This window comes from Cetorhinus maximus, chromosome 6, assembly GCF_964194155.1.
Source record: "Cetorhinus maximus chromosome 6, sCetMax3.hap1.1, whole genome shotgun sequence".
Lineage (NCBI taxonomy): Eukaryota > Metazoa > Chordata > Chondrichthyes > Lamniformes > Cetorhinidae > Cetorhinus > Cetorhinus maximus.
The window spans coordinates 69,690,365-69,716,606 of record NC_135884.1 but is presented as its reverse complement, the minus strand read 5'-3'; the positions used below and the strand labels follow the sequence as shown (position 1 = coordinate 69,716,606).

The 26,242-nt window shown below is 44.1% G+C and overlaps 1 protein-coding gene across 1 annotated transcript in view; it reads right to left on the bottom strand.

The window, feature by feature from the left end:
* dnah1 (dynein, axonemal, heavy chain 1) overlaps positions 1 to 26,242 on the bottom strand; it is a 532,475-nt gene that overhangs the window by 94,361 nt on the left and 411,872 nt on the right. Inside the window, 6 exon segments of the mRNA XM_078543835.1 lie at positions 2,107 to 2,226; positions 4,406 to 4,531; positions 6,732 to 6,863; positions 10,715 to 10,906; positions 13,077 to 13,244; positions 16,399 to 16,590. Coding sequence (XP_078399961.1) covers positions 2,107 to 2,226; positions 4,406 to 4,531; positions 6,732 to 6,863; positions 10,715 to 10,906; positions 13,077 to 13,244; positions 16,399 to 16,590 — 930 coding nt within the window.

The window sequence follows — 26,242 nt, the reverse complement described above, 5'->3', positions numbered from 1 at the left end:
ATACTGTGCCATTTGAAACTGGAAGCAATACCAGAAAGACCATGTTCTCCAGGGCATGAGTCAATTGAATTGGCTGAGATTCAGTTGCAAATGAAAAAACTTGAATTGGAGGCAAGAGAAAGAGAGGAAAAGGAAAATGAGAGAGCATTTCTAAGGGAGCAAGCAGAAAGGCAGGAGAGAGAGAAAGGGAGCAAGTTAAGACAAGAGAACTTGAGCTCCAGAGGGAGAAGTTAGCAATGGAGGAGAAAGAGAAGGAATGAGAAAGGGAATACCAGCTTAAAAGGCTGGACTTTAAAAAAAAAGAGGCCTCAGATGCTGAAGAAGGTTTTGATGATGAAGAAACCTCCAACCCAAAGTCTAGCGGGGAGATGTTTAAATTTGTGCATGTCCTCTCAAAGTTTGAGGAAAGGGATGTAGAGGCATTCTTTATTTTGTTTGAAAAGGTAGCTAAGCAAATGAAATGGCCAAAAGGAATCTGGACATTGCTCTTACAGAGTAGGTTGGATAGAACTCACGAGGTTTATGTTTCACTGTCAGAAGCGGGATTATGATACAGTAAAAAAGCTTATTCTGAGTGCATATGAGTTACTCCCTGAGGCATACAGGCAGAAATTTTGGGATATAAGGAAACAGCCTGGGCAGACCTATATTGAATTAGAGAGGGTAAAACAGAGTAATTTTGACTCATGGATACAGGCACTAAAAGTAAAGATAACATATGAAGCACTTAGGGAAATAATTCTCCTGGAAGAATTTTAAAAAATCACTTCCTCCAGTAGTTAGAACCCATGTTGAGGACCAGAGGGTCACAACAGTTCGACAGGCAGCAGAGATGGCTGACGATTATGAACTGGTCCATAAGTCCAAACCTTTTTCCCGTCACCCCCACAAACCTGAGAAGGATAGAAGGTGGGAAGGTGAAAGGAAGGCAGTAGCCGGGGAAGACAAGGGACACATTGGGTGGCATTTTATCCAGGGGGTCTCACCTGCTGGAAATCCCTCCCTGCTCTCCCCATCCTGAGAGCTGCTGGCCAATCAGAGGCTGGCAGCTGTTCATTGTGTCAGTGCCACTGGGGGAGCAGTAGTAGCTGCCGGCAATGCACCCACTGGAAGATAGGACGCAATGAAACCAAGTTTTAATATAATGAATAATCATGTCATAGGGGATGGGAACCGCATGAGGCTCAACCCGCTGCTGACTTAATCTCTAAATTTGAACCCACCATTGGGAAAGTGAAATTTCAGTTCCTGTCTAATGAAGTCACCCCCCACCCCACTACGTTTCCCACTCTTGCAGGCCCCATAATATCCGACCCCCCCCCGCCCCCGGCCCGCCACAGTTTCAGATCTATAACTTTTCATCAGAACTCAAAATGAAAGGTCATTGATTTGAAACATTAACTCTGTTTCACTCTCCACTGATGCTGCTAGACCATATACAAGTTTAGTTATACAAGTGATATAATTGGATGTACATTTGTAATATTATCTTCACAATTTTCTCCCCTTCTCTGCTGGAGACATTGGCCTACAATGGGTACAGTTCAATGGGTACCAGCTTCCCTTTGGTCCCTCACTAAAGTTGCCATTTTTCATTTGTGTCTTCAGGCAGTGAATGTTCATTGTAGCTAGCTTAAAATAATTTCAGCAATAGTAATCAGGAGGAGGAAAACTGGTGGATAGTTTTCTCCTCAGCACAGGGATTATAAGACCAATTCTAGTAACCCAGCTGGGATAGCTAAGACCATTGATCGAATCCTGTGCCTTCCTGTTCTGCAAGGCTTCACATTGCACTAGGCTGTATATTACCAACTAAAGCACCAATAAGTCACAACTTTGACAATATTCCAAGCTTGTGCAAGTGGCAGCGAACATCAGCCACTGTTCATGGATATCAGGAACTCGCAAACCTGTTACCCTTGATTGTCCAGAATGTGCAGTCGGGAGGTAATGCTCCCAATGTCACAGTTGCAAATTGCACTATAATATGGTTCATATCTTATACATACTTTTGTGGTGCCAAGCTAACAAGTCTTTACTGCAGTGTCCGAAGAGCCAAGTCTTTCTGTCAGGCAATGTCTCACATGTTGATCTCAATAATCTTACCAAATTTTTTATCCATTTATTTGCTTGACCTTGTGGATCAATAAAAAGTGGCCACCGTTGAGTGTACTGTGTGATTACTCCATTCTCTACTGACAATGCATCTTTGGGAAGACCTGCAATCTGTGAAACAGAGGAAATGACAGTAAACAGCTTAATCAAGAACAAGAGGGCATAATATTAGAAATGGAGTCAGGCCATTCAGGAGTGAAATCTGGAAGCTGTTTTTCCATACAATGGGTCATGGACATCTGGAATTTTGTCCCAAAAGGCTGTGGATGCTGGAGCAGTTGAAATTTTCAAGAGTGAAATCTTTTTGTGGAAACGATGTTGAGGTACAGATCAGCCATGATCCAACTGATGGCTGAACAAGCTTAAGGGGTTGAATAGCCTCCTCTTCTTCCTATGTTAACCAGTAGCATTGACACACCAAAGCAATTTTGGAATATGCAGTTTGTGGTTCTAGTTGTCACATAGGCAAGAAACAAAGTTTGAGAGCAAGCTTCAACGAACTACAAGAAGATAACCAGGATTGCAACAGATAGAGAGCATGAAGATAGAAACACTGATCAAAGCACTTCCAAAACGCAAATTCAACAAATAAAACTTCACTATAATAAAGGCACTTTCATGCACAACCTAAAAAAACTGCCCCCACCTTTGGAGACTAACCTCCAGTTGATACTTTGTCCCATTTACATATTCCTTTGAGACCATTCTTCTGTTGCTGGACTCCACAGAGAGATCTGATCACAAAATACCCATTGTTAATGTGATACCAGGAAATATATATGCAGCTCCAGATATTGGTGCCTAACCTAAGCAACTAGGACAGGCACTGAAATCCAGTAGCCTGGTCAACATTTAGTCCCCCCAACCAACACCAAACAGATTAACTTGTCATTATCTCATTGGTCTTTGTGGGATCTCACTGTGTGCAAATTAGTTGTTGCATTTGTCTATGTAACAACAAGTGACCAAACCTCAATATCATTGGCTGTAAAGCACTTTGAGATCATCTGAGAATGTGACAGGTGCTATATCAATGCAGGTTCTCTCTTTGTTTCATATTATCTAGGACAATCACATCCCCATGCCTCCCCTAGAAAATACGTTGTGGAAGGAAGCTCCAAGGCAGACATTGCTCTGAGCTTGCCTTCAGCACCAGAGACCCCAGCATGGAAATGCCAGGGAACAAAATACGGATGCAGGCTCCAAATGCCAATTTTTATTCATTCATGGGATGTGAGCACCATCCTTGAGAAGGTGGGCCATGAGGGATGGAAAATAAATGCTGGCCTTTCCAACTCACTGCTGTTATGAGATTCCCCAACACCTACGGCACTAATTCAGAAGTAGATGTAGGTTTCATTACCTCATTGCGATGTCTTCGACAGCTCACCTGAGGATACAAGACAAAGTTCCATTCCACTAGTAACATCACCTCAGGTGATGCCTGCCTCATTGTTGGCCTGCTAAATTTCCAGCCTTATCGAATTATTTTGGAGATTCATTAGCCCATTTCCAATAAATTGAGTTCATGCCTGCATTAAAATAGCTGACAATCTGTGCAGCATTTGCTTCTAGGTTGTATAGATTGATACTGTGGGATCCATTGCACATGGTGTAGAAATTTTGAAATATTCTATGTGTAGATACTATCCCAGCAGAACCACTTTATACTCAATCTGTTATATTTGCAGATTTGTTTCTTTGACTGAACAATATTGGCCATAGAATATTTTGCCAGGTCATTGATTAATGAACGGCCCATAATTCTGACTTTGGATGATGGTAAAAAAGGCATGACCTGAGCTCCCTCCCCTTCCCTACCCATTAAATACCTCTTCCAATTTCCATTTCTATTGTCTTCAGTAGAAAGGTGTTTAATGGGTAAGCGAGCTGATGTTGCATATTTCACACTGTTGTCCAAAGTCAAAATGGCTCCCATGTCATCCTCCCACCTAAAATTAAAAGCCTGTGATGCATGGGGTCCCTTCACTGGCAGGCATTTTACTTCCAGGTCTCTATAATCACCCATAATGAAATATGTGAGCAAAGGCTAGAATGTCCCACTCTCTGACTTTTTCTCACAGTGGAACAGAGTGCTACCTCCTTCTGGTGTTTCCAGTCTGGGCTAGATGTGCAAAATGGAATACTTTCCTATATTTTCTTGCTGCACTAAATTTGCATGCCACTGAGGTATATCACCAAGTTATCAATAAAGCAACTTTAACAAGTTATCTCTGGGACTTCCAATTATCAAACTTTTGCCAAATTAAAATGGATGACAATGACCTACCTGCCAGGATCGTATTTTCACAGGGTCTCCTAATGTTAAAATCAGATTGGATTCTTTTGTGTGTGGAAGTCCAAGCACAACAAATTCTTTCAGCCATTCATCATTCATTGCTGCACGATATTCTCCCTAAAAGTTAATTTAGGGCATGTTAAAAAAAATAGCAATGCAGTGGTAATAAGGACAACCCAAATGAGCTGATATAACTAAGTATTGCTGAAAAATAATTTTGTCAAAGCTTTTGTCTTGCACTCATCAGGAGAATTCGCAAGAAAATACCAATGTCAGGGGAAACAACATATTTATACTATATGAGAAGAGAATGCTGATTGGTTGGCAAGTGACTTGTAGAGGTGTTGCCGTGGAGAATGCACTCGTGGATGGTGACTGATAGTTCACTGCCAAGCATGTGAAGCTAGCTGTTTCACACTGCTACTATGCTGTAGCAACATGAGTGGTATTCACCACTAACAGCATGCTGCCACCAAGCTAAAAAGATGTTCTGCCTATCATACAAATGAGTAATGTGGTGTATGAATTTCAGTGCCAGTGTGATGTTAGGTAAGTAGGCCATATGTCCCAAAGACTGGCAGATCGTATCAAACAGCATGTCCCTTCCGCTATTCGCAATGGGCAAGGTGCGGATCGTACCCAACCAGCCTGTGCTTGCAAAACTCAAAATACAGTGCCCAACATTAGATGTGATTCTGTGATTGGACAACATTTGCTAAATAATCCTCAGTGTGCTAAGAATTACGCTGACAAAAATTTAAGATTGTCAGTCGGGCACGCAGTGTGGTACATTTGTGTGTACTGGAAGCTATATATATTGATACGCAGGGCCCTGTTCTTTGCAGACAGGAAGAACATGTACACACGTTGTGCCTGTTTTAGCTAAACAAAATGTGATAGCCATTCACTGGTTCATTCCCCAGGGCAGTGTCTTGATCAATCAGAGTCAAGCTGCCCGGTTTAAATTTCAAACAATGCTTGGCAGTTAACTGTCAGTCACTACCCACTGCTGCATTCTCCATGGCAACGCCTCTACCATCAGAGTCCACTTGCCAACCATTCTCTTCCTATTCAGTATAAATATGTTGTTTCCCCTGACATTGGTATTTTCTTACAAATTGTCCTGATGAGTGTGAGATGAAAAGCTTCGACAAAAAAGTATCTTCTTTTCAGCAATACTCAGCTTCTGTACTATTTGATATAACTAACTTACACTGGGAGTTCCTAAGCTGTGCTAATGCATTTCTTCAGTAACTCTTAAAACCTGATAGGTTTATTAACTCTGTTTTTCCAAACCTATTAAAATCTCAAGCTAAATGAGCTGCGTGCTCCAAATGGAGAATCCCGATGAGCATTCTGCTTATAAGAACATAAGAACTAGGAGCAATTTAGTAGGCAATTCAGCCCCTCGAGCCTGCCTCGCCATTCATTACGATCATGGCTGATCTCATTTCAGCCTCAACTCCAATTTCCCGCCCTCTGTCTATCCCTTTGAGCATCTTATATACCTCAATTAGATCTCCTCTCATCCTTCTAAACTCTAGCGAGTATGGGCCTAAACTGTTCAATCTCTCCTCATAAGACAAGCCCCGCATCTCTGGAATCAATCTAGTGAACCTCCTCTGATCCGCCTCCAATACAACTACATCCTTCCTCAAGTAAGGGGACCAAAACTGAGCACAGTACTCCAGGTGCGGTCTCACCAATGCCTTGTACAGTTGCAACTACACTTCCCTATTTTTATACTCTATTCCTCTAGCAATAAATGCCAAAATTCCATTTGCCTTCCTTATTACCTGCTGTACCTGCACACTAGCTTTCAGCGATTCATGCACGAGGACACCCAGATCCCTCTGCACTGAAGCATTCTGAAGTTTCTCTCCATTTAAATAATAAGTCACCCTTTTATTCTTCCGCCCAAAATGGACAACCTCACACTTATCCACGTTAAACTCCATCTGCCAAATTTTGGCCCATTCACCCAACCTGTCCATATCCATTTGTAAATTTCTTATTGCTTCATTGCAACTTACTTTCCCACCTATTTTGGTGTCATTTGCTTATATCGTGTACCTATTGTTAAGGTGATTTTTTTAAAAAGTATACTGTGAAATTGATGGTTTATGTTGTATAGACTACACAAGGTGAATGATGGAAGAGTTCCTCTGATGTCCCATTGGTACAAGAAATTACAGTGATGGAGGGAAGTGCCCAGTGCAATATGCTGTGCTGGAGTTACCCTAAGGAACATTAGCCCACTTACTGGGCTACAGGCAAGCTTCGTTTGAAGTAAACTGAATGGTTTTGTATTACTCACCGTGAAAGGACCTAGATAAGCCACATACCCTCCTGCGATTAGCACATCCCCCGCTACATTATTGATCATGTGGTTCAGGTTCTGGATAGTTTCTTCCCAGCGGATTTTCTCATCAGACAGTCCATTTAATAACTATGGAAAACCAAATAGAGCAAAATGAGTAACTTAGAAAAAATATTTTATGCTGAAGAATAACAAATTGTTTTCACAAATAACGAGGTATAACAATTTAAATAATTGGCAATATTTCTCTTCACATTTTTACTCAATCTACAAAAGCAACTAAAAGGAATGATTAAATAGCATCAGAAATTTGAATTTTTTTTAACTTTTACTCAATTTCCAAGGTTCATTAGGTTAGAAATGATTATTGATGATATTAGTGAATGGTTGACTACTTAGCATTGTTGATAAGGCATTCCTCTGCCCATTAATCTGCTGTTCGCCCACTGTCACTGAGTCAAAATCCTGGAACTCCCTTCCTAACAGCACTGTGCACCTACACCACATGGACTGCAGCAGTTCAAGAAGACAGCTCACCACCACCTTCTCAAGGGCAACTAGGGATGGGCAATAAATGCTGACCCAGCCAGCAAAGCCCACATCCCATGAATGAATTAAAAAAAAATTAATGACTGCATTGATTGTTTAAATTAAGCGCATGCCACTAATATCGTGTATAGTCACTTTTAGACTTGTGCATCCTGTTTAATTGTGATGAGTTATTTACAGTATAGATAGACTTAATGAGCTAGATATTATTCAGAGGCGGGGAGAGAGTGGGGTTGGATCTGTTTTGAGGCTGAGAAACTTGGAAGAATGTATTTCCCTATGGTCCTGCCAAATTTAACAGTAGGACCTGATTATTAGAGGTTGGCTGGTTGTTGGGTGGGTAGGTCTTTGCCAGTAGGCTGTTGCCGGGAAGGGATCAGAGGCCTTGTGGTGAGATTGGAAGTGTCAGTGGTGGAGGAGATTGGAGTCCTGGTGGGGTGGGGAGGACATCAAGGCTCTTGGAAAAATTGGGAGGGCCTTGGAGGGAGATTGGAAGGGTTAACGGGAGAGGAGATTGGAGGCCTTGTGGGAGAGATTGGAAGAGTTAGGAAAAGGAGTTTGGAAGAGCTGGAAAGAGGTTGGAAGGGTTGGGGAGGGGTAGATGTCCAATTGCCGGGGTTTGAAGTAGGTAAACTGGATCTAGCAGGTAAGTAGAAGGCATATATTCTGGATCCAGCATTCCTTGGCTCTTTTTAGTTGACAGGTTTACCGAAGACTGAGAAATCTGCCTGGCCAGGGTTAAATAAAAGTGTGCTAATTCTGAGGCACGTAGCCTCTTCATAATATTTAAATAATGAATCAACTTCCTGCGAGTATTTAGTTGTTCACTCCCACCCTGCCTCCATTAAAACCATAAGTGGGCAGGTTGGGGGTGAGTTTCAGATTTTTACATGCCGCCTGACCCAAATTACCCAATTTTAGAGTTCTTCCCAATCTTATTATTGTCCAGTTTCTCAGTTATTTTTCTAATTTATTTTAGTTTGTGCCCCTTTGTAAAGTGTCCAGTTTACAGCCTTCTGAACTCAATATTGAGTTCAACAATTTTAGATTATAACCTCTGCTCCCATTTTGTTTCATTTTACTTTGCTGATTTGTTTTTAATTTTTTCTTATTTCCTTTACTACGCTTCTGGACAGCAGCTATTCAGGATCTTGTCATTCACATCTCCTCTAGTCACATCTTTTCTTTACTTGTCCCATTATCAATCTTTTTGGCCTTGTACCATGAAACTTCTTGTCATTTAATTTTTCCTGCCCTCCTCCCTGTTACAGGCCTTTCTTCTTGTTCTTCTTTCTAACCTCCTGCCTTTCACTGGCTCAAATCTATTGCATCAGAGCTGGGAAAAGTTAGAAATTTAAGGTCAGAAACGGAAACTTTGGGCGGCCTGTCACTGCAGCTGAAGCCTGGCAGGCAGAGAGGCTTCTAAGTCTACATGGTGTGCTGGACCCCTGCTCTGCTGCTGGAAGGCTGCCACCCGGCAGCTGTACTGTCCCCAAACCCTCTGGGGACCTAGAGGCTGACTGGAAAATTCTGGGGACCTCCGACAATTGGCCTTAAGTGGCCATTAAATATTTGTATTGGTTAGGTACCACGTGGGCAGATAGCCCTGCTATCCTCCCATTCTGGCCTGGTGGGGTGGTGGATGGAACCAGCACAGTGGCCAGCGGCGCAAAATTCTACGTCCACCCGTCTCTGTGCCAGCTCTCATCATGGGCTAAAAATTCAACCCATTATCTCTGTTTCTCTTTCCACAGATGCTGCCAGAGCTGCTGAGTATTCCCAGCATTTTCTGTTGTATTTCATATTTTCAACATCTGCAGTGTTTTGCTTTTGTTTTTCTGTTCTGTAGTAACCTCCCCCCCCCCCGGCCCCGCCCAATTGACCCTAGATGGTTAATGAGAAAGGACAAGGCAATAGTGTGATATGGGGAATGATAACCAGAGTGTGACAGGAAGGGACAGAGTGTAGAAACACAAGTGCGCACCAGCAAATAGGGTCAGAGAAGGAAAAAATGGTAAAAGTGCAGAATTAAAGGCTCTTTATCTGAATGCTTACAGCATTCATAACAGGATGGATGAATTGATAGCACAAATAGAAATAAGTGGGTATGACATGATACCCATTACAGAGATGAGGTTGCAAAGTGACCAAAGCTAGGAACTGAATATTCAAGGGTATTTGACATTTTGGAAGGATAGAAAGAAAAAGGAAGGTGGGGTAATTCTGTTAATAAAGGATGAGATCTGTATAGTAGCGGGAAATGATCTTGGTTCGAAAGATCAAGATGCAGAATCAGTTTGGAGGGAGATTAAAAATACCAAGGGAAAGAAGTTGTTTGTATACAGTATAACAGTAGCTAAATTGTAGGACAGAGTATATATCAATAAATAACGGGGGCTTGTAAAACAGAAACTGCAATAATTGTGGGTGATTTTAATCTTCATATAGATTGTTCAAGTCAAATTGGCAAAGGTAACCTTGAGGACGTGTTCATAGAGTGTATTTTGGACAATTTCTTAGAACAATACTTTCTGGAACCAACCAGGGAACAGGCTACTTTGGAGTTGGCAATGTCTAATGAATGGCAGAACAGGCTTGAGGGGCCAAATGGCTGACTGCTCCCATTTCTTTGTTCTTCTGTAGATCTGGTAAAGGGGTTCAGTAAATATGTAGGATGAATTTCTGGGCCTAGAAATGACAGGGGTGACATTTTGCCTGACACTAATTTTAGAATATCAAACTTACTTCAGGCAGAAGAAGGCCAAGAAATTCCTTGGAGTCTGAGATGACAAAAGCATGAATGAAAATTTCAGCAGTAGAGTTGGGCTGAGATAGGGGTTCCATAAGGTGAAGTCCTTGAGATGGGAGTAGGTGGTATTTATGATGGGCAAGATATGGCTTGGAAGCTGAGCTTAGGGTGACACAGGTCACAGATTGAGAGTGATCTGGTTCAACCTGAGACAGGGCTGGGAGGGAAAATAAAGCAGTGGGAGCCAGAGGCAATGGCTTTGATCTTTGCAATGTTTAACAATGTTGGACAAACAGTCTGACACCAGAAAGGGGAGATGTTGGGGGAGGTGGTGAGGCAGAGCTGGGTATCATCAACATATGCGAGGAACCTTTTCTCATGTCTTTGAATGATGTCACCAAGGAGCAACATGCAGATACGCCCATGAGGACTCCAGCAGGTAATAGTGCAGAGGTGGGTAGGGTGGCCATGCCTAGAGTTGCTCTGGCAATGACTAGACAGGTTGGATACAATTAGATTGATCAGTGCTAAAGCCATTTGCAATATTACCATGCTGCAATTGGTTAGTTTACATTCTCAAGAAGCTGAAGAACTGTTTAAGCACTGGACTTTGCCCATGTTTAGGGTAGAGTTCCTCACGCTAACACAATGGGTGAAAAATAGAACTGTGTGTGCTTATTACCTTATCAGCTCTGATTAGTCTCTGCTCACATTGCTCACATTTATTTTCTAGCTCTTCTTTCTTTGTTACACAATCCAGGTATTTTGTTTCAAGAGCAGCTATTCCAAGTTCCACATCTTCCAAACGGCCCTTTGCTTCCTCTAGGATCTTCTGAGTCACATCCAGATCTTCCTGAGCTTCACGGAGAGCTTGCTGTGCAAAAAAAAGGTAAACAAATCATTTGTTAATCTGTTACTAGTACGCTGTGCTTTAGAATTGCACAGATCTTTTAGTATGATATATGTCTCACGTATTATAATATTGCAATTTATCTGGACTATTATCCTGCATATTGTTATGAAAACTATACTTACCTTGTTAAGAGTGGAGGGTGGGAACTTCGATTTCCAACGGACGTCAGAGGTTTTGCACATGCACACACCAGGTCCCAAAATAAGAGTCCCAGAGAGGGGACAGGGACAAGAAGAGGTCCCAGTTCAGTTAAAAAGAGAGGAGCAAAGAAAAAAGGCTCCAAACAGGGTAAGGGCTGTGGGTAGCAGACTTTAAGTGAAGCGGGCTCAAGGGAAGCCTGGTAATTGATGAGGGCTCAGGAGAAACCCTGAAGATCCAAGAAGGCAGCCGATAGTTGGTGACTCGATGCTGCCGGCCGTTGGGACAAAGGTATCCCTTTGAAGCTGTAGTGTTCTGCTTGGCAACTGAAGAGCTAGAGTTGTGCTTATGAGTTGGTGTTTCAGTGTATACTGAGGAATCCAGGAAAAGGGAATCTCAGAATATGAGATTGAAAACCTGTGTGGTGGGCCATTGTTCGTGCCATCTGAGTTGGAGTGACTTTTGGAGAGAATTGCCAGGTTAGATCTTTGAAGGTGAAGACTGGAATCCCTCGTGAGAGAGTTTCAGTGAGACTGGTTGACTCACAATGTTACTGACGTCTGGGTGGGTTGTTGAGAAATCCATAGATTCTGTCTTGGTTGCATCTGTCATTTATTGTGTAGTGTGGTATATTTGACCACAGTTGACTTGTTAATTCACATGTACCTCATACTTACCCTGAATGTTAGAGTATGAGATTGGAAATTGTTTTATCTTTCTGACCTTGTGTAGTAAAGTTTATTTTTGTTTGTTCAAAACATGAAATCTTGTGGCTTCCTTCACTGAGCAAGTGTCTTAAATCTCAAACTGTCGACTGTAAACAAAATGTCATTGGTTCCTAACCAGATCTTATCAACAACTCAGGGAGTTTAGTCTATGTTACATGGAAAATAACAAAAAAAACTCACAAATCAATATTTCCACACAAATTGACTGTTTCATTTAGTTATTTTAGTTTAAAGTAGGAATTGCTGTCAGTTACAATTAAAGGCATAAATCTGTCCCCTTATTATGATGATTCATTACTGAGGCAGAAATGTGAACAGTACACATTTTGGCCAGGATTTTCCCCTTGGCGATTTGGGGGCGGGGCCCACTCGCCGAGGGGAAAATGTCGCAGGATGACGTCGGGAGGAACCCCTGACATCATCCCGGTCCCTTTAAATATTCACGAAGGCAGGCAGACAGCGAAATAAGCTGTCTGCCCGCCGACCTGTCAATGGTCAATTAACCTTATTAAACACCCTGCCCGGCCAACCTTAAGGCTGGCGGGCAGGCCAAGAGCCCTAGCGGGCTGCAGATTATTAATGATCCACTGGCGGGATGAAGTTTCATGTCAGCTTTTTAAAAATTTAATAAATTTTATGTGTTTATTATTAACATGTCCCATCTTGTGTGACATTGTCACATGAGGGGGACGTGTTAATAATTTTAATATTTATCTATTTTTAGAGTTTACTTACCTCTCATGAATCTCCCTGAGTCAGGGCTTTGTCTCAGGGAGCAGTGCGCTCTTTCACACGCATGCGCGAAAGAGTGCACTTTGACAGATGGGGATTCCCTCCACGCCCTGCACAGGAAGCGCATAGCAGGTTTCAACCAGGGGCAGGATTTGGAGTGCAACAACCATCCTCAGATCGCCTAGATTAAGCAAGGCAGGGGGAAAGGCGGTCAGGTAAGATTCCTCCTCTTGATTACTACCAAGTGACCCAATGGGCATTGGATGCAGATGGGATTGGACTTACTTGTGAGGCTTACCGTTGTCAAATAAGCTACCAACTCTAACTTTCTATCTGCATGCACTTGGATGAGGCACCATTAGGCAATTGTCACCTGACAAACTAGCTAATAAGAGATCATTGTCTTCAGGAGAAGAGGAAAGAAGTTGAAGGGGACAAGAATACAAACCATTTATCTATTATCAATCTATATTCAAGCCTGCCTGAAACATTTGGGACACAGCTTTAAAAAGATAACAAGTGATGGTACGTACCCTTTTAGGTTCAACAGCTTTAGCGATGAAATGGTACTTGTGCATGGCCCGAACCCACTGGCAAATGGAAGTACAGGCTTTTGAAACCTTGGCAATAGCCGCAGGCATGAAGTCGTCATTGTCAATGTACGGTTGGATCGATTTGATTATAGAATCGGGAATGTTATCCTGGTAAGATATAAGGATGCCCGACAATTACTGATTACATTTATATAGAGAAACAGAGGCTTAGAAACTTAATGGGTTCTCCAGATCTCCTGTTCTAATTCCTGGAGAAACAGCGCCAAAAGCCATTTATGCCTTTTCTAGGTGGTGGAGGAGGTGAAGGGATTTTATCTGTAAGAACACCACAGAATCTGAGGGCTGGAAAATTACATAGAATATACAGCACAGAATTAGGCCATTTGGCCCAACTGGTTTGTGCTGGTGTTTATGCTGCATATGAGCTCCCTCCCGCTTTACTTCAACTCATGCTTTCAGCATAACCCTCTGTTTCTTTCCCCCATACACATTTGTCCAGCTTCTCTTTAAATGCATTTATGTATTTGTTTTAGTTGCTCCTTATGGTAGCAAGTTCCACGTTCTAATCACTCCCTGGGTAATGAAGTTTTTCCTGAATTCCAGACTGAATTTATTTATGATATATTATAATTATGGTAAGAAGGATGGTGCTTTGAAGCTCAGTTGTATCCATGAATCAGGATGAAATGATATGATGATATTAAACTAATGAATGGACAACCTGTGTTATTTTTCTCATTCAACCATGCGGTATTCAATTTCTAATGCCAAAAAGCATATTGAGTGAGGACTGACTGTAATTCATGCCCTATACCCCATGGGGACTTATTGTCTGGGCTCACATATATACATATAGCATCTTTAATGTAGGAAACTGGCAGCTAACTCAAAAGGGAATCCAAAAGACTTCTATAGGCATATAAATGGTAAAAGTGTGGCTAAAAAGCAGAGTGGGGCTGATTAGGGACCAAAAAGGAGATTTATGCATGTAAGCAAGGCTGAGGTTTTAAATAAATACTTTGTGACTGTCTTAACCATGGAAAAAGATGCTGCACAGGTCATGATGAAAGAGGAGGTAATTCAGAAACTTGAAGGGTTTAAAATTGTTGAGGTATCGGATAGGCTATCTGTGAACTTTAAGCTCACAAGACACTAGGGCCAGATAAGATGCATCCAAGGTTACTGAGGGAAGTGAGAACGGAAATTGCAGAGGCGCTGGCCATAATTTTCCAGTCTTCCTTAGACTCGGGTGTGATGCCAGAGAACTGGAGAATTGCAAATGTTAAACCCTCGTTCAAAAAAGGGTGTAAAGATAAGCCCAGCAACTACAGGCTAGCCAGTTTAACCTCAATAGTGGGGAAGCTTCAAGAAATGATAATCTGGGACAAAATTAATAGTCAACTTGACCAAATGCAGGTTAATTAAGCATAGATTTGTTAAGGGTAAATCATGTTTAACTAACTTGCTTGAGTATTTTGACGAGGTGACAGAGCAGTTTGATGAGGGTAATGCTGTTGATGTGGTGTACTTGGACTTCCAAAACACATTTGATAAAGTGCTGCACAACAGGCTTATGAGCAAAGTTGTAGCTCATGGAATAAAATGGATGGTAGTAACATGGATACAAAATTGGCTGAGTGACAGGAAACAAGGGGTAATGACTAATGGATGTCTTTTGGACTGGAGGAATGTTTGTAATGGAGTTCCCCAGGGGTTGGTGTTAGGACCTTGGCTCTTCCAAATATATATTAATGACCTACGCCTTGGTGTACAGGGCACAGTTTCAAAATTTGCAGATGATACAAAACTTGAAAGGATTGTGAACAGTGAGGAGGATAGCGTAGAACTTCAAAAGGACATTGTTAGGTTGGTGGAATGGGTGAACGAGTGGCAGATGAAATTAATCAGAGAATTGTGGAGTGATTAATTTTGGTAGGAAGAACAGGGAGACACAATATGAAATAAAGGGTACAATTCTAAAAGGGGTACAGGAGCAGAGGGACCTGGGTGTATATGAGCTTAAGTCATTCAAAGTGGTAGGACAGGTTGAGAGCACGGTTAATAAAGCATACAGCATCCTAGGCTTTACTAATCGGGGCATAGATTACAAAAGCAAGGAGGTTATGTTGAACTTGTATAGAACACTGGTTCAGCCGTAACTGGAGTATTGTGTCTAGTTCTGAGTGCCACACTTTAGGAAAGATGTGAAGGCATTAGAGAGAGTGCAGAAAAAATTCACAAAAGTAGTTACAGGGATGAGGAACTTAACTATGTTGATAGATTGGAGAGGTTGGGACTGTTTTCTTTGGAGAAGAGAAAGTTGAGAGATTTGATAGAGGTATACAAAATCAGGAGGGGTCTGGACAAATAGGGAAAAACGGTTGCAATTGGTGTAAGGATCAGGAAGAAGAGGGCACAAATTTAAGGTAATTGGCAAAAAAAGCAATGGAGACATGAGGAAAAACTTTTTCGCACAACGTGTGGTTAAGATCTGGAATGCACTGCCTGAGAGTGTGGTGGAGGTAGGTTCAATCAAGGCATTTAAGAGGGAATAGTATTATTAACTGAAAAGGAAGAATGTGCAGGGCTACGGGGAGAAGGCTGGGGAGTGGCACAAAGTAAATTGCTCCTTTGGTGATCTAGCACAGACATGGGTCGAATGACCTCCTTCTGTGCTGTAAAATTTCTGTGATTTTATGACTAAAGTCTGCTTTTAAATGTTTACATAAATCTTGTAAAAATATTCTTTGGCCATTCTTTCTGACTTTAGTGCACAATAGAAAATCCCAGTACTGGGCAGTCTCATTCATTTTGACTACCAGATCCTGGTGCTGTGATGTAAGCGACTTTGATATTTTGAGACACAGTTTGTTCCATTTCCCTCAAGGTTGGCTCATCTCCATGACAGGGTGCTACAAAGCAAGGGCACATATTATCCCATAGATCTCTGAACAGAATGGAGATTTACTCACTGTTACAATGTCAGGGATGGACTTTTCAACCATCACCCAACCAAGGCAAGTTTTTATTCAAAGGCATTTATTGCTTCAACTGAGCTCAATGCCCATGTATCAGTGCTTCTTGGGCTGTGCTAAATTACCTGATCCCCACACAGATAGGAGCCATTTTGAATAATTCAAAGTGGGCTAATTTTAGTCTCTTTTTATTCAAAGTTTGCATCTGTTCCATTTTCCAGGATTATTTCTAGTTGGATCATTCTGTTTCCCTGATTGCAGTTAAGCTAAACTCAAGATAAAGGCTACAGAAACAATCGCATAAAGAACAAGGACACAAAAAATACCTTATCATATTTGAACAAGCTCTCCAAGAACTTGGCTGGGTCCTGCAAAAGCCCTTTTCCTGGTTCCCAATAGTCATCTACTTTAGTGCCTGGTTTTTCTCCTGCGACTTTCTTTGGCTTAATTCCCTTCATAATACAAACTGCTTCAATCACCAACTTCACACCGACTGGAGGACGTTGCATGCCTCGTACCTGTATGCACAGTAGAAGTAAAATTATCATCACTGGCTCAATGTTTTGCAAATACATGATCATTTTTATTAAAATCAAAATACTGTAGATGCTGGGAATTTGAAATAAAAACAGCAAACGCTGGGAAGGATGAAGAGTCATCGACCTGAAATGTTGGGTGGAATTGTACGTGGCCGCTGGTGTCAGGTGTGCTTGGTGGTGTGAGCGGACAATATGGCAAGAAGGCCAAAAATCGGTTTCATGACGTCATGAAACCAGTTTGTGATCATCCACTCAGCCTGTTTCTCACCATCAGACAACGGGACCTCATTGTAATACATCAGCATATCATTATAAGGCCAGCCCCCAGCTCTCACTGCACCGCCCCCCCCACCCGCCCCGCTGGATCGTCCGTCCATGACGATGTAATTGCATGCCAATGTGTTTCACAACAGCATATAAAAGGCGTGCACTTGGCGGGCTGCACTTTGAGGGGATCTCGGAGATGAGTGCACAATAATGTTGCGGAGTGCTCGCGAGGGACGCCTGTTGGACTTCAAAGTTGAAGCGCACGGAGGAGGGGGGGGGGGCTGCTGAGGGCAGAGACAAAGGCTGCCCTGTGGTTGAGGTGACTTTGGGAATGGGGGGAGCAAACGCTGCCCTGTGGTTGAGGTGACTTTGTTGGGGGATTGGGGGGCAGGCTGCCCTGCAGTTGAAGGTAGCGCACAAGCATGTGCAGAGGATGCAAAAGCGATGGGGGGTGGCCGAGGGAAGCAGCCATCATTAGGGACACCTTGTATAAAGGAATGGTCATTCCTCTGTAGCTGAGACAGTTCAGGTGCAGCCACATTGCTATGATTGGAGTTGGGCCTCTAGCTTATCTGCCCACTCAAGCAATGCAGAGGCATCAAAGTGCCACCAAGTGCTCCAGAGCTTTTCACCCGTTGGGCACAGACTGCAAATTAAAGAGCGTTTTAGTGGACTGCAGAACAGATGGACGACTGGGCACGTTGTACAATCTCCTCACTACAGTTGGCCAAGGAGCAGTCACTGATGGAGGCGCTCACAGTCCCTTGCAATGTCATCATCCCGGTTTGGACCAGTCCCCTGCAAGGTTCAAGTTAACAGTGCAGCTTTGCGGCTTGGGTTAGGAGAGTGCCTGCACCTGAGCTGAGAGCACAGCATGTAGTCCAGTGGGCAAAGCTGCCGCCAGTTGGTCAGGTGGAAGGGGGCGGAGGAAGGTGGGGTTTCGGGCAGCCATGCAGCACACATTTCTCTGGCCATCCAATTGGTGGCCAGCGCTCTCCGGGATGCGTTAAGGGGCCTTCAGAATTAACCAAGAGAGGTTCTTAGTACAGCCATGCTAACCCATGCGTCTCTCTCTCTTTCATTCTGTAGGAGGAATACATCAGGATCATGCAGCCTGGTGAACTAGCTGTATGCCTTGTGACATACAGAGAGCGAAGATGACAGAGATGAGAGCGACTGAGGTGCCTGGCTGTGCAGAGGGAGGAGCAGAACCGTCTGGAAGAAGGGGCGGCTGGGCCACCCGTACACGCTGCCGAAGAGCTATAGCGAGCTGTTGCTGGTCAGCATCTAGTTAGACCCAGGGCGTATGGACACCTTTTATTCCTGCAGATGACCAAGAACCAGTGTCGCCAAAAACTGCACATGTCTAGGGAACTGGTCGGTCACATCTGCCAGCTACCGCAGGATTTGGCACCATATGGACATGGAGGGCATCCACTGCCAGTGGCTGTGAAAGTAACAGCAGTGCCCAATTTCTATGCCAGTGGCTCCTTTTAGGGCTCCACAGGTGACCTCTGTGGGATATCACAAGCCTCCATGCACAAATGTATCCATGAAGCATGGGTGCCACCTTCGCAAGAGCACGCAACTTTATGCATTTTGCCAGGGCCAGGACAGCCAGGATGCAAAAGCGATGAGATTTGCCCAGATCTTAGGTTTCCCACAGGTGCAGGGTGCCATCAACTGCACTCACGTGCACTCAGATCTCCGTCGCAACATGCGGTCAGTTATATCAACCGCAAGGGATTCCATTTGCTGAATGAGCATCAAGTGTGCGACCACCACAAATGCATCCTGCAGGTCTGTGCACGTTTCCTGGAAGTGTGCACGACTCCTACATTCTCAGTTGGTCACAGATCCCTGATGTCTTCCAGGGTCCACAGGCTGCAGGGATGGCTCCTCGGGGACAAGGGCTACCTGCAGAGGATGGCTGATGACACACGTGTGTAGCCTTACACTGCAGCAAAGTGAAGGTATAATGAGGCTCATGCTGCAATTTGCAACTTGGTGGAGCAAACCATCAGGATGCTGAAAATGAGGTTCTGGTGCCTGGACCGGTCTGGTGTAGCCCTGCAATATAGTCCACAGAGGGTGTCATGCATCGTCGCCACCTGCTGCGCCCTTTACAACCTGTTGCTGCAACAGGGAGAGGACCTGGCTGAGGAGCAGCCGGAGGTCTCCACCGATGAGGAGGATGTCGATGGTGATGAGGATGAGGACGTCCTCGAAGGCAACGATGACGGTGATGAGGCCCTCGCACTGGCCAGACGAGACAGGCGCGCTTTGGAGGCCCTCCTAGTTGCTAGATTCGTGGAGGGTGATGATGACATGCCGTGAGGAGACACCATAAGATCTTCACATTGCATCTGTGAATGTTTAACTCCAGTCTGGCTTATGGCAGTGCACATGCCCTCTGTGATAATGCTCCTGCAGTGAGGCCCTAATAGTCACTTGATCACAGGAGGATGATGACAACATGCAGTGAGGATACTGCATAGATCTTCACATAGCCTCTGTGAATGTCTGAATCCTTTCTGGCTGAGGGCAGCTCGCTTGAGCTCATGATCAGGGCCATATCATAGAGATGCAGCCATGAAATCTTAAAAACATCTGATCCTTTATTTGCCTTCAGCACCTGAGCCCTTAAGGAGCACAGCGTCACTGGTCACAGATGCTGAAGAGATGGGGGCCAGCACCACCTTAAAGGAGATGTGAGCACACAGAGAATATGACAGAACTTTGTGATGCCTGCCCACGACATTCTGGCAGAAATGACAAGCACCATCGAGGTGCAGGCATCAGTAATGTATCCAGGGAGTGTGAGGCTGGACCATCACTTTGGTCTGAAGGTTGCACAAAGCACAGGGAAGAGGCCCTGGACTGAGACACCTGCCTTTATCTTGTGTAGAAAGGTTTTACATCTGAGTGACACAAACACTGCTGATCAGAACAAGAGCCAAGGGCAGGAAGACATTCTTGGGTGTTTATTGACAGTAGTGAACATTATGTACAAGTGATTAGCACCAGTCCCAGGCTGTACAACTACATCTTCACCTTCCTAACCCTGCCACTATGTCTTGGTACTCCCTGGACATCACCGCGGAGGTGCAGACAGCCTGCTGACTGCCATGCCCTGTCTGTGATGACCTTAACGAGTGTCCTCCGGAGGGCCGAGACCTGGAGAGCCCCAGCCTGCTTTTGAGGACCTGCTGTGTGGCAGAGGCACCTTCCTCGAGCTGTGGAGCTGGAGCTGCTGGGGTCATTGAAAGTGGGGATTTGGATGGGCCGAACACTCCCAGAGTCACCTTGGTAGATGACCCCGGGGTGTACACCTGCTGATCCTCGTCCCTATGGGTGCCCAAGGGCCCCTGGCTAAGTCCTTGAGGAGAAGGGGTAGCTGGAGTGAGATCGAGCTGGCTCACACCCCTCTTGCATACACACTGTTGGAAGCCAACTATGGTGTCAGCGATGGAGTTCAGCCCACGCAGCAGTGCGGGAGCGACGTCCAAGGTCTCCATGGTGGCCACCATCCTACCAGTGTTGACCTCGGTGCGTTGGCATGCCAACACACCATTACCTCAGCCTGAAGGTGGATGGACACCTCCATCATGCCTTGCAATCTGAGGAGTGCAGCGGACATCTCTTCCTGATGTTCCTGGGCTTGCTTTTGCAGCTCCTGTGACATGACCAAATCCAGAGGCCCATCATCTGACTCAGACTCAGCAAATTTCTGTCCTCCAGTAGTCCTCCAAGTGCTGAACACCTGGGAAGTCCCTGCTGCCACCTGCTGTGGATCAGAAAGTGCCATGTGCTCACCAGGTTGTGATTCCAAGGCTACTCTAAAGCTAGGTCCCATTGAGGTGTATGTCTCTGCGCTGGTGGAGGGTGTGGGTGAGTGCTGTGATGGGACTTCAAGGAGGGTGCCATCAGATTCCTCTTCAGAGATTTCTTCGGGGCTTGATTGGAGGCTCTGGGTCATGAACCCCATCTGCTGTTTGGCAGATGTGCCTGCGAAAGCAAGGAGAGATAATTAGTGCAAGTGCCTGTGAAACGGGACACATCACTCACAGCCTGGTTGCCTGATGGATGTTGCACAGCTGGATCCTCATTTGTAGGGCACTGCTGACCTCATCGACAGCACAGGACTGGTCCAGGTCCTCGCCAGCCAGCCGGAAAAGATCTGTTTTCAAAGTCTGTGAAGACCTTGATTTCAGGCATTCCTCCAACGATAAGTGACCTCTCTCTCTTGTGTCCCAGCATGTCCTGCATAGAGATGGAGAGAGTGTAAGCAGGACACTTGCTGGGCCAGACGACAAGTTTCATTTCACCTCTCTCCTAACTATACTTCAGTTCTGTTGAAGGGTCATGTGGACCCGAAACGTCAGCTCTTTTCTTCTCCACTGATGCTGCCAGACCTGCTGAGCTTTTCCAGGTAATTCTGTTTTTGTTTTGGATTTCCAGCATCCGCAGTAGCTTTTTGTTTTTATCAGACGACAAGTATGCCTGGCATGTGTGGGTGGTGAGTGGTCCCATGGACGGGATGAGGACAACGAAGGTGTGTTTGAGAGAGTGAATGGTGATGTCGCTTGAACTGGCAGTGAGTGAGGGCCCTGTGGATGTGTATAGGTTTGTGAGTGTGTGTGAGCTGTGAGTGATGAGATGAGTGGCTTTCTCTGGAGGAGATCATTCATCCTCTTGTGGCACAGGGTGTTTGTCCTCTTTTGCAGGGCGTTAGCGCTGACCACCGCCTCCCAAGCCGGATTAATGAGGTTGCTGCCTATCCTGTGGCCAGACTGGGGTAGGGGGTAGACCACATCATGGTGGGCCTCCACTTCGTCCAAAAGGCATTCGAGGGACACGTCATTGAACCTGGGGGCTGCAGTCCTTTTGCCTTTCAAGGTCATGTCTTCTTTGCAGTCATGGGAGTCTGGAAGCACTGAGAGATGTGTGCGCGGCTGGACTTTAAATATGGTGCCTGGAATGATGAAGCAGCGAGGTGATGGCATAGCTGGCGAATGAGAGCCCACCCACCATGGAAACGGCGTGTTTCCCGGGAATTCATAATTAATGCGGCGGGTTTGGGACAATACAGTGTGAAAAGCTGCTATTGGTGCTGGCAGGTAAAACGATGTTTTAGCCACCAGGCATTTAGTGCAAATCTGGGACGATTTCACCCGTTAACTCTGCTTCTCTCCACAGATGCTGCCTGACTTGCTGAGTATTTCCAGCATTTTCTCTTTTTATTTATCCCATTTTTGATGTTTTCATCAAGGTGAAGGATGCTAGTGTTGAGAAATGGAATGTTTTCAGTTCCAGTGTCAATAATGTGCACAGCACAGTTAGATGCAATGTAGGGCTGTCCCTATTCCACATCAATAATTTTCCTCAACCCCAACTTCAAGCCTAACTGCGCTATTATCACATTTTTCCAACCTTCACATCAGCCGTCCTGTGTCTGCATTGAGTGGGATTGCCAGTTAGGGATTGTTTTATGCTATGGGTGTATGCCCAGTTAGAACTGAAATGAAACTATCCAAATTCTCTTCAACAAACAGGCAGAGGTGACTCACCCCATCTGCCTGGGCTAGATTTCAATCCAAGGTTTGTGTGATAAAAGACTGATGTCTAAACCTTGTACCATCCTGAACAATAAATAACTTGAATGACATCAGTAAGATGCCATAAATTAACTAAGTGTTCTGAGCCACAGTGACAAAACTTTTCATACATTACAATTAAATATATTTAGTAAAATAAATACATCCAGAAAACGGACATTACTAATGGTGTCCCAAATATCTATTGCTGATAGACACGGGAGTGTGCAGTTGCACTGACTGATTTGTTTATGTCATTGTATAAAACTGTGAGAAAATGTGCTTTGTGTAATGAACAGGATTTGTTATACAGAGACAATGTATCTGTTGATAAGACTGTGTCAGATAAGAAAATCGCTTAAAGTTTGTAACTGTGTGACTGCAATGATATAAGAGCCGAATAATTTGAGCAGGCGAATCTTCCAAATAGGGATGATAAGGAAAGGCTTATTTAAAAAACACACAGGAAGGTATAAGTTACATTATGTTCCTTTGACATCGCTTTTCTTGTTTTGTTTTAATGCAGTAAATCTAAAGGTTTACATTCAAAGCATAATAATTACATAAAAAATTAAACCATTGCTTTTTTAGCACCCAACCTTTCCAGCTTAGAAATACATGCATCAATTTTCTGCATCACAAACCTGCCACAGTCTCAGACTTCTTGTACGTATGTAAATATTACTCTAAATTTGTGAGGAAGTGAGAAGGAGCTTGACAAATTTGGAGGATAACAATGTGAAAGAGAATATTGTAGACAGATTACTTATTTAATTCATCTTCATTCTTCATAAAGGAAAGATCCTTCATAATTTGCATGATAGAATCAAGTTACCAAGGAGAAAAGTTGCAAGCAGTGACGCCATTAATGTCATGATATCAGTCCTGTGGCCTCTTCCCACATCAAGTGCTTGCCCCTCCCACCACAGTCACAATCAGTCTTTTCCCAGGAGAAATGAAGCAAAGCACATCAAAGTACAACAATCAATACTGAAAAATACTGAGATCTAACTCTGTGGCCTTTCAACAAGCGGGACAGAGTTAGGCAGGTGAATGGTGATGAATGAAGTAGTCTTTGCCAGTTACGTGCTATCCTCCTTTGTTATTAGCATTGTATCTGAATCATACCTGGCACACTTTCTTTGGAAGGCAGAATTAAATCTAAGGGGATCACTCAATTAGTCTTACAGTTATTTTTGAAATCTAACATCTGGTGTAGAATTTTAATGGAACTGATCTGCTTGGATGGGATAGGAACCTGAACGGTGCAGCAGCAGACGTTGTTGTGGTTGTTTATCTCAGCCACAGCATTATCACCCCATCTCCAGGTTTCCCAAACAATCAGAGTGTGGGCTTAATGACAACCTGCACCTGTCAGTGGAAGTGTCTCTATTTAAAGGAACCCTGGCAGGGGTCAGACTGGCTGCATCCGGCATTGGATCTGAATGGTTCTGCAAGAAAGACAATGGAAGCGAGATGAGGGAAGGGTATTCCCCCTGTTCTCTGACTCTTCCCTGAGGTAATGCCGGAGACGGTGGGGGCTCAAAGAGAAGCACAGTTTCCCACAGCTGGGGGCAAGAGGCACAAACCAAACAGGCATGGCTGGAAGTCTCAAAACCACTTAGCAGTAGAAGTGTGGTCCCTAGAACATGGTTACAGTGCCATTAGAGGTTCAATTACCTCATAATGGCAGGAAAGGTAAGTGATGTCCCACTTTCAGGTGTCAGCCAAAACACTGACTTCCCCAGCACTTTGCATGCCTCAGACCAACACACCTTACAGCTGCACTCTTCCTCTCTTTTGAGGCACCTGCTCACATCCCCGTCTGGACCCCCAACACTCACACTCACCTTTTTCTTAGTGCTATCTCACACCCATTCCTCACAGTTACAAAGCTTATAATTCTATCCTGTAGCAGGCACCCTGGCCACATCAGGCTCTTCCTGCTCCTCCTGGGAAGCCAAACAGTCAGCACTTTCTCCTCCTGCAGCACCATGTTGTGCAAGGAACAGTAAACCACTATCATTTTCAACACCGTTGCTGGTGCAAACTGAAGGCTGCTCAAGATCTGTCCAGGCACGTGAATTGCATCTTCAGCAATCCGATGGTTTGCTCAATGATCACCCTCCTGTAGCTCCTGTTGTATTTTTCCTCTACATCAGTGATAGGATTCCTCATAAGTATCACCAGCCAGGTTCTCAGAGGGTAGCACTTGTCTCCAAGAAGCCACTTATTCCTCTGTGAGGTGTGAACAGCTGTGAGAGATGTGACTGTTGCAGAATGTAGGAATCATGATAGGTTCTAGAATATCTTGCACACATCTGTATAAAAACCTTCCCGTGGTAATATACCAGATGAACATTGATAGTGTGGAATTCTTCTGATTGATAAATACTCAAGAAGGATATGAGGGTGCCTTAACTACCATGTGTGTAATAAATGACTTCCTATACCTGTGGGGTTCAGCCACTGCAGCAAATGTGCGAGCCCTCTGTGTTTGATTGACCTCCTCAGTATCAAAATGGATAGAAGTGGCGGCTTGGCAAGTATAGCATCGGGCACCTGGGAGATAGAATTGTGGAAAGCTGATTGTGAAATCCTGCAGATGTCACCAGCAGAGCCCTGGGAGGATCCAGAGACAAAGAAATTCAGGGCTACCGTGACCATGATGGCTGCGGGTGATGCATCCCATATGGTCCTCCTGGAGGGACACCTTGTTTCAGGCAGCTACAGATGTCAGCAGTGACATGGCATGAGCCTCCTGTGGCATTTTTGCTCCATCATGTCAAGAAAGCTCATCCTCTGGCTGTGCTGGGGGGTGCAGCCTCCTTCAAGCTGATGCTCTGTGTCCATCCTGTGTTCTGTGGAGAAGCATGTGGCTGTGGAGAAGCAATTGCTATGGTTGTTGTTGCTCCTGCTGGTGCTTTTGATGTTGGTGTAGTTGTTCCTCTTGTTCCTCATTAAAGCTGCATAAGCTGCTCCCATTGCAGGATGACAGCATGGAAGTTCAGGTCAAAGAGGGAAAAGTCCAAGATAGGAGAAATGAGTTCCAAAAAGTTGGAAATCACCTGTAAATTAGTAAGCATGCTCTCAGCACAGGTGTTGTGAGCACAACCCTTTCACTTAGAGCAGCAGCTATGCACTTTCACCCTTCAAAGACTTTCCAGTCTATCAGTTTCACTTATTAATGACACCCTGCTGTGTTGTCTCCTTGTTGACTCTGGCAAGTTCTAAATAGCTTGGGATACCTGTGCACTCGCTGTTATTTAAATATTTGAATAACTGATCTGACAGTTCCACAGAGGTTTCCTGCTTGCCTGGGAATGCACTCTGGTAAAACCTGGAAATTAGCAGGATCATGTTGGGATCATGTTGAGTATCTGCATGCTGGCATTTTAGGTATTTAACTTTTGCTTCCCAAATCCATCCCTGTCCTTAAAAAGTTAAAATTCTGCCCTTTGGGTTTGGTCCAGGAGGTTCTGATGGAACATTTAATCATTCTAATCTAGAAGGTTTCCTTCCTGCCATTAACAACAGTAGAAAATGCACAAATGTATTTGGTCAGTGTTACGTTACTTATTTCCAATGGAAATAAGATTCAAATATTTCACCAGCTTAATGATAAAAGGGAGGGATTTACAAAATAACTACCTCCTGAGATAGATTTCTGCTTTCATATTAATCCATTACCATTGCGACTGTTCAAATAATTCCAAGAATTACTTTACCAATTACTTAAGAAGAATGTCTTTGAACCATACAGATAA